Source organism: Ostrinia furnacalis, unplaced genomic scaffold (assembly GCF_004193835.3).
Source record: "Ostrinia furnacalis isolate ACB-3 unplaced genomic scaffold, ASM419383v2 OfSCF0058, whole genome shotgun sequence".
NCBI classification, from domain to species: domain Eukaryota; kingdom Metazoa; phylum Arthropoda; class Insecta; order Lepidoptera; family Crambidae; genus Ostrinia; species Ostrinia furnacalis.
This window is the reverse complement of record NW_021130297.1, coordinates 854794-872833: the sequence shown is the minus strand read 5'-3', so window position 1 is coordinate 872833 and position 18040 is coordinate 854794. Positions and strand designations below refer to the sequence as shown.

Sequence of the window (18040 nt, the reverse complement as noted above, 5' to 3'; positions counted from 1 at the left end):
GTTACTGACTGACTGATCAAACTACTGAACGAATTTAGCTATTAAGATATGTAGGTTGTAGGTGTGCTAAGAGAGGATTTTCCAAAACTCAACCCCTAAAGGGGGGTTCAAAGTTTATATGGCACCAAAATCAAATCTAACGCGAGCGCAGGGCAAAAGCTAGTCTAAAATATACAAAATATTCGCTAAATTTAATCAAGATTGATATAATAACTGCTGCTCACTATTAAATAATAGATTTACTACACGAAAGTTTCCACGGCAACTTGTTATCTCCACCAAAGTTGAACAGCGGGGCTACCTACTAAAGTTATGCGAAGTTTCGAATATATCCAACCCTCTCATGGAAAGCGAGTTGGCAGAATGAGCGACAGTGACAGATAGAGCCGAAAATACGTAAACGGTTAAGAGTAGCCCTGCAGTCTCTCGACGTCTTTGCATTGATAAAACTGTTTTGCAAGTTTATGCAAACCCTAGACATCTGTGTCCATTAGACCAGAAAGTTTTAGCTTATAAATTAGGTCCTGTCTAATAGTGATAAAATAATGAAATTGATTTTAAGTGTTGAATTTGTAATTTTTCTTAATAAAGCACGTTTACAAATTACTGACAAAATTCAAGCATTTTTTGGGACAATTTTATTTTTTATTTTATTTTCCCCAACCCATTTGCGACTAACCCAAATCAATGACTCAATGACTTCGAAATTAGCCAAGTTTAACCCGTCAAATGTCTACAAATGGGACACAATAGTCTAGTACATATTTTAGTAACAAAACGGCGTGTCATACTTGCTATCGAACGTTGAAGTATCTATTGTCTAGATATCGACAAAATATCTACGTACTTACACACACAACAAAAATGTAAAATTAAAATGTGCAACACTTTTTTTCCTCTACATATTTAGGTAGCCTACTTGAAATCAGAATGATTTCACAACAAAAATGAAAAATACAATGTGCTGTAGTACGAGGGGCGGCTGAAAAGTTTTGAGCCTAGGTATCTTCAAGTGTTATTATTGACTCACACTAAATTTAATTAATTTGCCAATAACCTCCTTAGTATATGTACAAAGTTTCAATTCATTAGCGTCATCACGCTTTTAGTAATTAATCCGTAAACATCATCATGTCTCAGTCATCCGCGCAATGTACGAAATTGAAGTACACAGTTGTCATAAAATGCCTCACAAAGAAGAACAAAACGCTGACGGTAATATTTGAAGAGATGTCGACAGTTTATGGGGAATCTGGGCCTTCATTTGCCACCATGAAAGATTGGATCCGATAATTCAAGCATGGCAGGGAGTCGCTAAAAGATGACCGCAAGTCAGGGCGGCCAGATTTCGCCATTAACGAATAAAATAATGAAAAGTTAAAGAATCTTGCTCTAGAGATCCGCGAATTAAGCTGTGACAGATAGCTGAAGCCATAGGCATTAGCAAGGAACGTATTGGCGATATTTTTCATACTTATTTGCACATGAAAAAGGGGTGTGCGCGATGGGTGTCAAAAATGCTCACGCCATTCGACAAACAGCGTCGAGTCACAACTTCGCAGGAGTTTTAGGACATCTTTGGCCATAATCCTAAAAATTTTTTTTCTCACATTGTCACTATTGATAAATAATAGATCCGGCAGTACGATTCAGAGTCAAAACAAGAGTCAATGCATTGGATTGAAAAGGGAAAACGCCGCCGCGGTATTCAAAGTGGAGCGATCGACACCCAAGCTCATAGGCACTATTTTTGGGATTGTGGAGGAATTTTATTCATTGACTACCTACTTAAAAAAAACAACAATAAACGGGGATTATTTTGCTGTACTGTTGATAAAAGTGCGTCAAGTGGTTGTCGAAATATTAAGAGGCAAACTGGCGAAAGGAAATCTGTTATTGACAGACAATTCGCCCGTGCACATCGCGCATGTTGCAAGGCTTGCCCCGGGTAAAACTGGATTTCAAGAAATTAATCACCTACCACACAGTTTAGTCCGAATCCTTAGCTATTTTTTCTAATTCTCAAATTGGAAAAATGACCTCCAGGAACGAAGATTTTTGAGTGACAAAGAAATGAAGGCAGCGTTAGAGGATCATTTCGAAGGCAAAGATTGCGTTTTTTTTTTCAGTGGGTTAAAAGCTCTTTTACACAAATGTAAGAAGTGCGTTGTAGTAGAGGGAGATTAAATAGAAAAATATATTTTTTATACTATTCTATCGGCATTTTTAATACCCTAGGCTCAAAACTTTTCAGCCGCCCCTCGTAAACGTACTTATCTAAATAGTACTTACACCATCAACACCAGGGGGTACTTGGTGACCTCGTCTTCCCTGAGCCCTGGTGGTAGCAGCAGCCTTACCCTGGCTGCATGCCCGCTGGACAGCTGCACGGAGAATGTGCGAGGGGTGGGCAGCGCTATTGAGGATAGCCGCTCCTGTTGAAAAGGATAGTGAGCCAGGTTAAGACGAACCAAGGTCAGGATGCGTGCCGTGAAAAAAAATTATCGATGGCTTTTATCGCGGCATTTAATCCCAGATATCGACAAAATAAAAGCTTATCGCGGCGCGTTCCTAAGCCTACAGGGTATATCTATCTAGTCAGGGCAATAAAGGGAATCTAAGTTTTAATAAAAAAGTGAAAACGTTTTGTTTCATACTTCACACGCTTTTTAGGGTTAGGGACAATTTTGAAATAAACTAAATACATAGTTCACTGCACATTTAGATTTATAGGTAACGCAGTATTGACTATGCTACTGCGCTACAATTCTCGTCATTGTAATTTAATGATAATTATATTTCTCTATCAAAAAACATATTATAAAAAACGTAGCATAATAACGTATGTGAAATGTTTTATGCCACTTCATTAAGACGATTGTTGAATAAATCTGAATACAGCGTCATATTAATTTTCTTCAGCGAGGTCATGTTTTTTTCAGCACTCGTTAGTTCTCTATTCAGTCTTACAACAGTGTTCCAGTCTTTTCAAATGACCCCTTGTACCTACTCGGATAATACATAGTTACTTGCAGGCCTTATACTCGTACATAGTTCATTCGTAATAATTATTTATAGGTATCGCTTACTATCTTACTAATAAAAGATACACGCGCGTTGAACACTTGTTTAAAGTGACATTTTTGTAAACTACACTGTTCAACGCGTGTATAACTTTTTCATGTTTTTTGTAATATTTCCAATACGATAATGTTATTGTTTATGGAATAAATGACTATGACTATGACTATGACTATGTGTTGCGGCGGTGGTGAGGCGCCATACCGCTTTTGTCCCCGTTACAGATATTTTTATGTTAGACGATGCAGCATCGCACCGCCGCTGCATTGCATTGTATGCTTTCGCTCTATGGGGGTTAAACTCTACACTATATTTAAACTTACCTTAACAGCAGTATTATTCTCTAAGTGCAGCAGTGCCCTGGGCTCCGGCAGGGCGCTCTTGTGGAGGCTAGAGGTCGGCACTCCAGGGCCGAGGCACTCCAGCACGAAGTATGCTGACGAGGGACTGAAGTGTGCCTCGTGGTACAGGCACGGCAGGTTCTGGGGCATGCCCTCTGGAGAATGATGGCAAATACGATGTCGTCTTAGTATAGTCGTCAAACTACCGCTTAGATTTTTGCTCTATCAACGTGCTTGTACAACGTCACTATCAGAGATTATTAGGTTTCATCCACAAGAACACGATCTAGTCTAATTTATTAAGGCAAATAGAGGATTTGGCCTACCTTTGCTTGATCGTAACCACATTATGAATAATTAGGCATATTTACTGAGACAATAAAGCCTATCAATACCTTCAAAAAATAGTTAAAACTAACAAATTTTTATTCTGTTATCGAATCATAATTGCATATTTTTGTTGAAAATAAAAATGTATTATCATCATTAGTAGGAAGTCTACTGGTGACCATAGGTGGTCCCTAAAATAACTAGAGTAAACTCTTAATTAGCAGAAATTGACAATTAGCCTTACTTAGTTAAAAGATTAGCTTTAGGCTAAGGACTAAAGACTTCAAAGCCTTCCTTTCAATGGGTACTTCTCATTTACACTCAAATTTGATGGTCACACAATAATAGTTCATAAACGGTATAAGTTAGAACAATAACTTTGAAATCAGATGATAAAATATCTATTTAGCTACATACAAAATAAATTTTATCGTAATAGAAGCAAAAATAATACGAAAAAATCACATGAAACGATAAAAAACGGGGTCATTTTTCGCGTTCTCATCGTGTCACACCTTCGGTTGCAATGAAACATTTGGTTACTGCATTCACAATTTTCATTCGATTTGTGTGTAGCATATACTAAAATCATCGTAATCAAATATACTTTCCACACAATAATAAAAAAAATATCTTCTTATAATTATTTTGAATTGAGAAAGCGAAATACGTTGGTCACACGATTTTAGGTACCTAAAATTTTGAGTAATAGTACAAGATTGCCGTTAAACCGAACACCAGCAACCAATCACATTGTTCTATTCCGTTAACGTCAGTCGCGCTTCGACTATTGGGGAGGTGAGATAGGTCGATCGTCGCTTCGCGAAAAAAATACGTAACTTTTTGTGATTATCCATAGACATACCGTCGCTTGCTTGAACAATATTTTCTACCTCTAAAATTTAAACAATTTAATTGAAACTTTGCCATTGAAAACTTACAGTAGTAAAGTTTGAAAAAAATATTGCTGCGAAGTACAGAATCACTTTCGTGGCATCAAAAAATTCAAAACGTTAAAGCTTCCAAACGAGACTCACTATTTGACTGATTTACTGAGAATACAATCTTCACATCAAGCGCTACAATTTTTGTTTAAAAAAAGTTGAAATAAGTTAGAAATAAAATTCGCCACGAAGGTGACGATGAGAACCGTGGCGATGAGAAATACCCCAATACTCAATAGTGATAACCTGGTACAGCACAAGAACAATAAGCAACAGTACCAGGGTGTTTCTTCTTCCTCTTCTTATTGGAGGGCGAGGGGGACGTGGCGGTTGGTAGCTCCTCATCCCAGTCCGCGTCCCAAGTACTGTCCCCTGAGGACGCCAAGCTGCCGTAGTACTCTAGGTTGATGGACGGCGATGGCTGTGGAGAATACCACTGTATGATGAAGAGGTAAGGTTCAAAATATGATGGCTGAAATGGACAGACCTGACTACAAGTAGCTGGCGTTACCACATTTAACGACAAATACACTAGGGGACAAATGGAGCAACATGTTGCGGAACATGTCGCTGACCAGCTACGTGTTTTCCCGGGACTGCTTTTTTCGTAGAATGCACGCGAAACACTGAGGGACAACTCTGTCGTAGGTTACGTTGATAAGAAATAGTTTACGCTGTATCCCCATTAAGAAAACTGTTTGGTTCCTGTTTACCTCTCTACTCGTATAACTTCTGAGTGCAATTTACGCAGTTATCGCTTGCGAACTCACTCGTGGTCGCCTCTAAGGCCTAAGGCCCAGGTTCCACCAAAACGGAGAGGAGAAGATAATATGTGTTTGAATAACCCTAGCAGAGTGGAGAGGTGATCTGGAGATATAAACAACTGAAATCTTTTTTTAACCACAACGAGGAAGCTCTTGGCCTGTACCTTATCTGATGGTACGTGATGATCAGGCCGAAGGTGAAAGCGAGCTTCACTCGGAATCTTCAACCTCTGATTGGTTATTCAAACACATCTCCTCGCCTCTCTGTTTTGGTGGAAGCTGGGCCTAACTTGACATTATGTGGCAACCGATCCGCTCAGAGTCGGCGGACAGTTGTGCTAAGTTGTATAGTTCGTTCAATTAAAGGTCCTCCGCTAAAACTGGGCACCCATTTGTACTGCTCGTACAAATTTTTGATATAGCAGAACTGCAATCTTTTAGGAGATAATGTACGATAACCACATTTTTCTAATGGTGTACTTACTTGTGAATTACACGTGACACAGTAAGGCAGCTTCTGCGGCGAGCCGGGCCGCGGCGGCTCCGACGACACTCTGTACAGGTGCTGCTGGCCTGGCTTGCCTTCGGGGATACCCAGGTAGTATCTACGAGAGAAGATCGTACATAAAACTGGGTAATACATTGGGCCACATTTATTAAGGTTGATTCTGGACGAAGGTGTGACGTATTAAAAATATTTTTTTCTTAAAGTAATCTTAGTCAGGTCTAATGATAGTTTCAGGATTTAGTTGATAATGATGTATCCTATAGTCAGTAAAGTGGAAATAAGTGATCAAATAAGAAGTGCACCGTGAGGAAAAGCTCATGGCCTTTACTCAGATTAGCGAAAATCATAAATAACTAGGAAATTCACCCTTATAGACACAACAATTTGGACAACTCACATGTGCTGATTCGTATGATCCCACGCTAGCAGCTTCACCACGTCAAAGCTGCCATGCGTAAGAGGTAGTGCTCTCGGCCCGTGTGCATTATGTTCAGTCCTCACTATGTGCCTGAACAGGCCTGCTGGTCCGTCCCTGATGGGGGCTAACGTGACCAGGGCTCCCCCTCCGGCAGACCAGAGGGGGGACGGTGCTGATTCCACCCAGCCGTCGTTGCCGGAGGATATCCTGTATACCTGGTGGAGATTGAACGTCAATAAAGTTTATTTGGCAGATAATGCCTTATGACATTTAGTTCGATACGACACTAAAGAAGATAAAGACGAAACAGCTTCGTATTACTTAGTAATTATCAGTATGAACATGTACGGAAGTACATACATTTACACCGATTAGGGTCCTTGCCCACGGCGACTTTTTGTAGTGATGCTGTTTCTCGTTAACGAAACGCGCGTTTGTCGCATTTGCAACGCACTACAGAATCTGAAGCGATGCCAACGCGCTACTAACGCGCTACAGCAGCGCGACTGACGATATCGGGGAGAGAACGGAGGGAGGGTTACTGAATCGCGTTTGCATCGCGACAGAAGCGCGACAGTATTGCGTTTGCATCGCGACAAAAGCTCGTTTATGTGGGCGAGGGCACACAACTGGCGACCGCATTGCGACTGTATCGATGTAATCTGCGGGGAGTTTTAAAACCCGTCTTCAAACATTGACTTGACTTTATGAAAATTACGAGTAACCAGTAACCTAAATATTTTGTGAAGTCATTCTGTACTGAAATTCAGAAGGTTAATTTAGTAACTAGGTAAACTACAAGATAAAAGTATATAGGCTTCGATTTACTTCTCGCGTGATCGCCCAGATTATATCTTGCCAAGAGCTCATTATTTAGGCGCTCTTTTTATTTCATCTAGCTTTTTTCTGGGTTATAGCAGTTCACAATTCATTATGGCAGTGTTTGACCAACCTTGACTTTTCATAGTTCATCGAACGGCCTAAATAACCGTCTATCCGGTGTCAGCGTCAAATAACTAGTTCGTCACAACACGTTTTTGTTGCAATTTAAATAAGGTTGTGTTGTCCACTTTGGGTGTCACGAACTATTTGACGCTGGCAGTACCATGACCTGGGTCTAATTATGTTATGAAGCTAACGCCCGCATTCACAAACATTGCGCGTGGACCCACAAGGTGACACACGAACCAATCACATAGCTCTATTCAACGCTGTGCGTTCGATTTGCTGCTTCACTTAAGCAAGCATCGTTTGCGAATACGAGTGTAAGAGTGGACAATGGACTACCACCCTCGTGAAGCTCTGCAAATCTCAGTTCATGTCAACCGATCCAGCCGAGCTGGTGAAGGTCGAATCACGTAATTATATTGTTGTCGCGACTGTGCAACGGGCGCCCGCAGTGAGTGTGCGAGCGCGACAGCAACATAATTACGCGCGAGCGATAAAGATGGGTAGCTTGGGGTCATTGGACAAAATTATACGTGCTCGCAGACCAGGCTTTAGATGCGAGCAGCGCAGGACCGTTGTTGTGCAAATCCTTGTCCATCCTTTGTCTAGCAGATGACGTTTTTTGCTTGAAAACACTCTGGCCTGATTTGAATGGCTATCTTTTTCTCACCCAGTCACTATGGGCGGGAAAAGGATAGATAAATCGTCCTACCTCCTGACAGTACCACATGGGGCTCTTGCAGACGGACACCACGGAGAGGTTTTGAGTTCTGGTCAGCCACACCACGCATACCTCTGTTAGGGACACCCATTGAGCACTGGTGAAATAGTAGTCACTGTGAAATAAAAAGAGGATATTGGTATTGTACAGACGGCATCATTCACGTTAAAAACTATGACATCTATATCTTATGCGGTTGTAACTGGTGCTATTTTGCAATGAAGATGTCTGAGATGCTATCAAAATTAAAAAAATTAAAATTCTAATAGTTCATTCAGTACATAGGCCCTTTGTAGGGCACTTATACACGTCTCAATTAATATAGCTTGCCCTACCACCACTTCGGGACAACCACTTCGACTAGGTATACAACGGCACTAATCCCACTTTTCGTTTTCCGCTGCAAGTCATGTATAGGCTTTTTCAGGACTAATTCCACCTCTTTCCACCACTGCTACTTCTTTAGCACTATCAACAGACTTCAAAACTTCTCTTTTCCACTTCTGCCACTCTTGCATAACCAGGGTTGGGTTGGGACTAACCCCAGCATTTATATGTCCATTACAGTATTTCAAATCCTGTATAGCCAGGAACAGTTCGGCCTCCAATGAAACCCAACCAGTAAGGATACTGGGACTAAACCAGGAAATAAATTTTATGTTTACATAAAATGATTAAACTCCATTGAAATAAATATTAACAGGACTTCATCACAGCTACCTATGCTTGATTTTGAATTATAATTGATTTTCACGGCTTAATTCTTGTAATTATGTACCTAATTGACGCGACTACATATCAAGTACAAGAATATCAATTACACGTCTATAAATACTCAGAAGGTTATTAATACTATCATTTTCCGGGAAACAACTTTCCCAACTTACTTCGTTAATGATATCAGTACAAAAATAAATAACAATGAAGTGTCGCAGTAAATGAGTTGCTTATTTTGGTAATCTTCTATGTAATCTTTGAGACATTTATAAAACTTAGGGTACCATTAATCATTTTGAGCAATCGAGTGGTTTGCTTCGCTAAATATTTAGGTTGTTACGGTATTCGGGGCAGAGACATTTATTATTATATCTAGGTATAGCTGAAAGGACTTTACCACAAACTACGAATTTGGTTATTGGTGTAGCAATTGTAAAAATATAACCCTCGTTCTGGCGCAGTCGGGTAAACAGAACCCTATCCGATTCGAAATAGTGTTCTTTCTCCTGTTATCATTTATTTTTTAATTATTTATGACATTAATGAAATATTCTGTTGTATCTGGCCCACTGTCCCATTTATTTATTATCCCAAAGCAGTGGTACCAATGATATTATATAAAAACAAAAGCAGATATCGCACCCTTAATAATATAGGGGCACAACTCAAAATTTTTGGTTTTTTACTTTTTGTACTAGAGAGGCATATTTTCGTCAGTTCTACAAGATGGCTTTCACAGAAATCGAAAACAACGATCAGATTAAAGAGTTCTACATGTTGTGCCCCTTCCATACTTTCATCTATCTTCCCGCTAGAAGGGCTGAATCAGAGACATGCCGATATTTGTCGAATCCGGCCCCCGCGACTGTGGTCCAATTTGGAGTTGTGCCTTTGTGTGACAAACTTTTAAATAAGTGTTAGTGAGCTAAGTCTAATTAATTCCATATATTTCTAATAATATGTTACATTTTCATTTTTATTACATTGATAAAGTCCCGTTAATCATAGAAAATTATAAAACATAACTTTAACTTTAGTTAGGCGGACCATGGATGGGTGTTTTTAGTTAAATTTATAACTCTCCTATAAAAGTAATTTGCTTCTTGGTATTAATTTTCATACCTATTGGTTGATTAGGAGCCTATAGAATGTTTTATCGCGATGCTAAGAAATAAAGCGGTGGTTATGAAATACTTCCCAACAAATAAACTAATGATTTATAAAATAAGAGACATACCTACGTGTTAAGGCTATTAACGTTCGCTCGGGGCTCGGGTTGGCTTTTTTCTTTGTTTATTTCATGAATAAACGCACTAGTCAGCCAAAAGGTGAATTACTTTAATATGTTAGTGTTATAATTTATAATTATATTCTTTAATTTATTACGGTCACATAAATTGATGCTAATTAATCACTCAGATTCTAAAGACTGAGGATACATCGAATTTATTTTAAAATTATCTTTTCACGTATTAAGTTACTACAATTTTACTGATCAGCTATTAGACCTTGAAATTTTCAGTTTGTCTAAATTTAAGTTCTAAAGTGCTTTTTGTCTTAAAAATGTGAGTTCGTAATGTAATCTTGTGTTAACACCAGTTTTTATTAATATGTGGCAAATATTGTACACAAAAGCAAAGAAAAAAGATCACGGAGTATGTGATAACAGCTGTGAATACTCAAATACGTCCCAATTGGGACGTCTTGTGTTTAGTCTTCGTGTGGCCTGCGTCGTGCGCAATCGCGTGCGTACCACACCGTAAGTTCCTGTGTTCTTACCAAAATAAATAAAAAATGCCATCGTGTGTGTTTCGAAAGTGTACCAATTATGACTCTAAAGTAAACAAAATACAAGGGATCTCTTACCACATGTGATTATGCAAAATTATTTAGTATTTATATTTTCAATTATTTATGCAAACAATCAAGACGCCATGCGCCATGTTCAAGTTAAGAAAGAGAAAGCGATCTTGTTTTGACGTTAGAGCGATAAGGATGCGTGCGCTGCGGACATAGATTAGTTAGTGCAGAATCGTTAAAACTATAACGGTTACAAAATATCAACAAAAAGTGGCAAATCCTTAATATTATTATCAAAACTAAATATAAATCAAAGCAAACTCCAACAGCCGTTGAGCCAGCTAATCGCGTCAATTCATCCCCTTAGGATCCGCCACTATAACTCAGTTAAATCTTTGTCCAAACTACTGACAAGTTATTCGATAGCTGCGGCTAGAGCTCTCTACAATGCCCACACAATAGGTAGGATACGATGAAATCTCTAGTTATATCGATAACTATTTTATTTTAGCCTTTTGTATTTATCTGTGCACTAATATTACTATTTATGTATGTTTAGAAAATATTATGCAGCTTACTATTTTATTTAACCAATGGTCCGTGACCCTCACTCGGCATGGGGCACACTGAAAACCAGCGCCGTGGCCTTCGTCACCGTGGGCCTCGGCATATGCTGAGTGGGGTCCCGTTGCAGTGGGCATCTTGTTGGTCAATGGGTGGCACCGCTCAGTTTACTCTTGTTTTTTTTTTCTACTTCCATTATTATGTGCCACTGTCATGTCCATGTAATTGCCAGTATTTGTGTGATATCCATTGTAATAAATGTATCTTTCTTTCTTCTTTCTTTCTTTCTATTTTACACTCGACACTGACAGTTTTAGTTTCAGATTGACAATAATAGTACCTACATTTATGTAGCCCTCTTCTGAGGAGAAAAAAATAAATAGCGGTGTTAAAAGTGAACGATGTAAGTTGCATAACATTTTATTTGTCGTCGTATCATGATAATAATAGGACTTACTACCTCACGTTTTACAAGCGATTATACCCATAATGTTAGGTGTGACTTATTTTTCTCTTAATTAATCCCTTTTATTTACTAACTAGCTTCCCGTTAATTACTAATACCCGTGGCTTCGCTCGAATGAATTTCGTTCTTTCAGAAAGTTTTTTCTTCATAAAAACCTTCCGTGTGCCTTAAAAATTGCCAGATTGGTCCAGCCGTTCTCGAGTTTTGAACTTAGCAACTTTCATTTATTTATCCCTATGACTGTGATTTAAAGTTCTAGGGTTAAAATTATTTTCAACATTAGTCAGAAGATACTTCCAGAAGCTATCAATTGACCAATATTGTCCTTTAAAATATAAAAAGTGCAAGCTTACCCTTCTTCAATGATAACTTTGGGTGGTGTCAGGTGCCTGGTCCTGATGTGTTTGGGGTCGGCGATGTCAGCCACCGTCAGCGTCACTGTGGGATTGTTGGTGCCAGGCTTCGGGTATCTGACACTCCTGATCTCTGGATATGTCTGTAACAAATAAAACATTTAAATATAATTAATCTAAAGATATTCTAGACACTTATGAGCCATGTTTGCCGAGTAGAATAGAACCACTTTCACCGTTCTTAGGGAGGTTGGAAGAGGCGACTAAGGGACAAATATACGAACATCAGGCCTTCCCCACTCGCCGCTAGCGGGGTTAGTGTAGGCCCAATCCTCTATATGACTCTGGGAAATTAGAGAGAGTCGTGCTCCTGAAACTAAATGACCAGATGATGATGATGATGACCCGTGGAACGTTTAACCACAAGGTGGACAGACCACTTCCAATAGGTTAATCTAGAAGTCATTGGGCGAGGCCTCTTCACTGTTAATCAGTGGACGTTCTGTGTAAATGCTGATGATGATGGATGAGGTTTACCTTTGAGGGGTCATCAGTGTCCAAAGCGGGGCCGTACCAGGAGAACTTCTGCTCATGCACAAGAGTATCGTTGAAGGTGGCGTACAGCACCATGTGGCCGTCAGCTGACATCCATAATGCTGACCGGGACTTGAGGACCTCCTCTGCAACAATAGAGATAAATTGATGAGCCTCTGGTAAGAGCACCTGTCTGAGACCCATAGATCCTGGCCTGGGTGCGATTCCCAGCGGGAGTTTAAATGTTTACTTTTGGTAGCTGGACATTTTAATGGGGACAAGGGCCGTATAGGTTATGTAGAGCTCCCTTCATCGGAAGGATGAGGTATATCTCCTGGTGCGTCAATTAAAAAATTCAAAATAAACACAAAGTGATTTTACATTATATGTAACTCACATGAGAATCGTACCCGAACTTTTTGAGAAATCCTAGCTATTTAACCACTGACTCACAGAAGCATTAAACCAGTATTTAATTAGGTAATTATTAATATCAGAACTCGTATCGAGCGAGACAAGCATTAGGCAACACATATCAATAAATCATTTACTTATAGTGTACAATACGCTCGAAGAACACCACTTTCCAATATGCTCTCCCAAATCCTTTAACCAATTTAACGATTGCTTCTCAATCTGTTACCTGTGGTTCGCGATAACAAATAGCCTGGCGAAAGTTAACGACAGCTCAAGCAGGTCACCTGTTGAGCCGCAATTCACTTGTTCCGACCAGTTGAAGGCCGAGCACCATAATATTATGGGTGTAGGTAGATATGCCACGGCTTTTGAGTTTGATAGGAACTTTAAACTTTTTAGATAGGCTCTTTCAATCGACGACTGGAACATGAGGAGTTTCGTAATCTTATACTTCTATGCTTAATATTATAAAGCTGAGGAGTTTAGTTTGATTGATTGAACGCGCTATTTTCAAGAGCTTCTGGTCCAAAAAATGATTTTGTCATAGATAGTCCATTTATCGAGGAAGGATATAGATATAGGCTATACCTAGGTGTAACTTCACGCTACGACCAATAAAAAATCTTGAAAAACGAAACAAATAACTATTTTCATGCTACAAAGTCGCGGCTACAGCTAATTTAACCTGGATTGGACAGAATGTATTAAATTGCTTGTGGTTACCATTATAAAAAGTGTTTACGATCGGGGAACGCGTTAAATAAAGACTGTTCCCCTTTTGTGCCCATAGGTACCTACTAATAAAAGTTACACGCGATTTGAACACTGTTCAAAGTGACGTTTAGTATGAAAATTAAATTTCAAACTGTTGTACGTGTAACATTTTATTAGCCAGGGGATTTCTTTCTAAGCCCGGCCAAAATTCAGGCGAGGCCCGGACAAAGTCTAGTTACAAAAATAAATCCTGTGTTATCCATTTAACCTGATCCTAGATTAGTCCAGGTTTGACCCACGTTGGTGACCTGTCTGTGTCCAGAAAGTTTTCTAATTACACTGGATTTTAGCCCAAAACTACCCGCTAACTCGTGCGGGGTATTTCCCTTAGAATTAAAGAAAGTTGTTCGTGGTTACTTGTATTACTGCTGCATGAAGTTTGGTGAATTTGAAACTAGTTTTGGTAGAGAGTTTAACTCCTTTGCGTATTTTTAAGTTTATTTCCATCCAGTGAAACTAATACTAGATTGTTGCATAGATATTTTAGATATTCTATAGGTGAACTGAAAGCCAAATAATACCCAAATTATAATACGAGTAATTATTTGTCGCAACATACACAATACACCAAATAAATTAACTGTATTTGGGTATTGTTCTCGTCAAATAATTACAACTGTTTGGAGAACAACCATTTTGGGCCCAAGTTTGTACAGAGTTGTACATTGGTAGGTTTTAGATATTATATTACGCATACATTAGGGAGTATTTTACGGTAAAAATGATAATTTTAACTGATGTCGTAAGTCGTATACAATAATAAAAACGAATTAATGATTTAATCTAAGATAACGTAAAATGGAACGTTAAAAGTCAATCGATTAAAGACTCAATACACTATACTGTCCCACCAAACTCATTGACAGGGGGGCGCCACCATCGTTCAACTATATAGTTTCTAACATGGCAAAAATCGGAACCAGCGATCCGGTATTGACGGTGGCGCCCCCTGTCAATGTCACGGGTGGGACAATTCAGTGTATTTGATCTTTAAGAAGGTTTGTACTGACAGATGACAAAACTAAAATGATTGAATGAAATAATGAATGAAAATAATTCGTTTTGTCATCTGTCTGTCTGTCTGTCTGTCTGTTACGCTTTCCCGCTTAAACCTCGCAACCGATTTTGATGAAATTTAGCATAGAGATAGTTTGAGTCCCGGGAAAGAACATAGGATAGTTTTTATCCCGGTTTTTGAAACAGGGACGCGCGCGATAAAGTTTTTCTGTGACAGACAAAATTCGGCGAAGCCGCGGGCGGAAAGCTAGTTGAAAATATAAATACTAAATAATTTTGCATAATCACATGTGGTAAGAGATCCCTTGTATTTTGTTTACTTTAGAGTCATAATTGGTACACTTTCGAAACTCACACGATGGCATTTTTATTTATTTTGGTAAGAACACAGGAACTTACCGTGTGGTACGCACGCGATTGCGCACGACGCAGGCCACACGAAGACTAAACACAAGACGTCCCAATTGGGACGTATTTGAGTATTCACAGCGCGAGCGCTTATAACATATCTGCTTTTGTTTTTATATAATATCATTGAACACAATAATAAACTAGTTTATTGGAGCTTATGACGTCTTAGCAAGGTCCATTTTTGTTTTTTCTGCTCAGTCGGTACACTCTTGTCAGAGTGGTCGTGGTAATCATTGTGAATCACGATGAGTGATGTTCCTCGCAATACGGCGCCATTATGTTGCTGCGATGCTCGTAACTCGAAGAGGCGTGTTGATATGTTGCGAATTGAAATGCTTTTTCTTCATAAAATTGCGTATATTCTCAGTTTCAGTTAATTTAAAGCGTTAAGTCGTTACAAGTATTTGAAAGCGAATCGTATTATATTAATAATAAAAACGACATAAAATTTGTAGCTGTACAAATAACTTAGTACTGGGCCCAACGCTTCATAGAAAGTGGTTGTTCTCCTTTACTGTGTAGATCTAGAAGCCCTAAAGCATCTGAGAAATAGAATACCTAATTCTATTTTGTACGTGCATTGGCTCCTCTTAAATAGGTAATATCATTCCAGGTCAAAGTTAATAAATAAACTGCTAAATTATCTAGTTTCTATTATAGTTGTTGCAATTCACGTAGGCGAGTGAGCTTTAGGTACATGTTTGGTGACTCGCTAATGTTCGTTTGTCAAAAGTTTTGATAGTCATTCAACTATCGTTATTTGCATGTACATACGTACACGTGCAACGCACAAGTAAAGCTCACTCGCTTCCGTGAGTTCCGTGAGTGCAAGAACTATACCGGTACCAAAAACTTTCGACGGGACTAATAACGGAACCATATAACTGTAAAATGACTAATAGAGATTTTCATAAATAAATACCTAAGGTATGTTTTATTACTTTTTGGAAAAACTCGACCCTCACACTCAATCAGTGTCATTTCGTCCGCGGTAAAACTGTAAATCAGTTCAAAAATTACTAAAAATATTTGACAGGCGACTTCTATAGTTAAAATGCATTTGAGTTAGCCTGCTGACACATGAGTCTATGCTGTAGTTTGAGTAATAGTCCCATATTATCGACTATTTCGCAATATAATAGTAAAATCAGTACCCAAACGTTAATACTACGTTTATGTAATATCTTGGTTCTGGTTTACGTTTACTGTGCTGTAAAGCACGTCAGTACTTGATACATGGCTACGCTATTATTGTGCTCGGAATAGCACGTTTAGTATGCAATTCAGTGTTTAATGTTCAATTGTATGTTTCTGTTGTGGATAATGCACATGATTCATTTGATATAAGTGTTCGTTCGTTCGTTAGTTTCAGCCGAAAGACGTCCACTGCTGGACAAAGGCTGACAAAGGCCTCCCCCAAGGATTTCCACAAAGACCGGTCCTGGTGTAAGTGACATTATAATATTTTATGTACATTTATATGGGGTGGTCCTGATGTAGAGAAGACTAAAGATGATGATGATGATGAAGGACATCCTATCCTACCTAATACTGGAAAAAAAGGAGGCATGTAAAGTGCTCCTTAAGGGCTACCTTACTTTTTACCCGATTGCACCAGAAGGAGGGTTATTTAATTATTTCTGAAGTTCATAAATGCTAAAAAAATATTGGTCAAAAAATAATTTTTGGTTTTGTATTAGGTAATATGGAACACTATTTCGGCATGTGATATTCGCTTAGGGTATACTCAACCATCAAAATAATATATTTGTAAATTGAAATGAAATAAGAATAAGTAAGTAAAAAAAAAATCAAAATGGGATGACAAAATAACCTCGTATTTTCATAAAAACGTAACTCGAGCGTCTCAAGAGGTCGTAAGTTCTTATGAATTGTGATTTCTTTTGTCTAATGGGCACAATATTTCTTTGTTCCAACGGGCTCAAAGAAAACCGATCGAGTTGCTATAATAAACGTAACAAAACAATTATCGATATGACAACTCGATTCCAATTAATTATGTCGATTCGATTGATTACTGCTATTATTGCCGCCCTCTAGACAATATTATAATCGATTTGATCAATGATTGCTTGACGGAGCGTGGAAGAAAATACTCATGTAACAAAAACTGTAGCTCAGTGATCAGAGGCAAGCAAAAGGTTTTGGGTTCTCTTCCCACCTGAGGTAGTGGGACCCATAAAGATGAGGCTGACAATCTTAACTGAGGTTTCATTTATTGTCCCTAAGCCGAGGCTGCGTTAAAGTAATACAGGGAGATGTAAAAGCGCTTTTTAAAAGCTATGCACTAAATAAATGTTTTCTAAGACTTTTTTTTACCCGTTTCTTCACTAATGTGGTTTTCAGGTGAAAAATAATGTTTGAAAATATATCATCATCATCATCATCATCATTTCAGCCACAGTACGTCCAGTCCACTGCTGAACATAGGCCTCTCCCAATGACTTCCACATCGCACGGTTGGTAGCGGCCTGCATCCAGCGCCTTTCTGCTACCTTTATCAGGTCGTCGGTCCACCTTGTGGGTGGACGTCCCACGCTGCGTTTTCCGGCACGTGGCCCCACTCCAGAACCTTTCTGCCCCATCGGCCATCACTTCTGCGTACTATGTGCCCTGCTCATTGCCACTTCAGCTTGCTAAAATATTTAAGCATTTAAATAAATACAAAAATCCATAAAAACAGACATACGTTTTCTTATGTTAGTTGTGGTTGAAGTAACAAAATCTAACGAGTTATTTTTATCAATCTACAATGACATTTATTTAGTGGTCCCATAATAGAAAACCAATATAATTTCTGGATCCCATCGTTCGTATTCCCGAAGATTGATCATACAATTTACAATCAATCACCCCGATCAAATGTACCATAAACCATTTATTACAAGCATATCTGATACCTAATGTAAAG

The 18040-nt window shown here is 38.8% G+C and overlaps 1 protein-coding gene across 1 annotated transcript in view; it reads right to left on the bottom strand.

Annotated features, from left to right (window-relative positions):
* Window positions 1-2288: 2288 nt before the first annotated feature.
* The window catches only part of LOC114358484 (inactive dipeptidyl peptidase 10-like), a 40254-nt gene continuing 24502 nt past the window's right edge, over window positions 2289-18040 (bottom strand). The window contains exons 8-15 of the mRNA XM_028312498.1: window positions 12493-12635; window positions 11956-12098; window positions 8047-8170; window positions 6366-6601; window positions 5945-6065; window positions 4976-5117; window positions 3405-3577; window positions 2289-2435 (exon numbers count right to left, since the gene is read on the bottom strand). Coding sequence (XP_028168299.1) covers window positions 2289-2435; window positions 3405-3577; window positions 4976-5117; window positions 5945-6065; window positions 6366-6601; window positions 8047-8170; window positions 11956-12098; window positions 12493-12635 — 1229 coding nt within the window. The remainder of the gene's footprint in view (window positions 2436-3404; window positions 3578-4975; window positions 5118-5944; window positions 6066-6365; window positions 6602-8046; window positions 8171-11955; window positions 12099-12492; window positions 12636-18040) is intronic.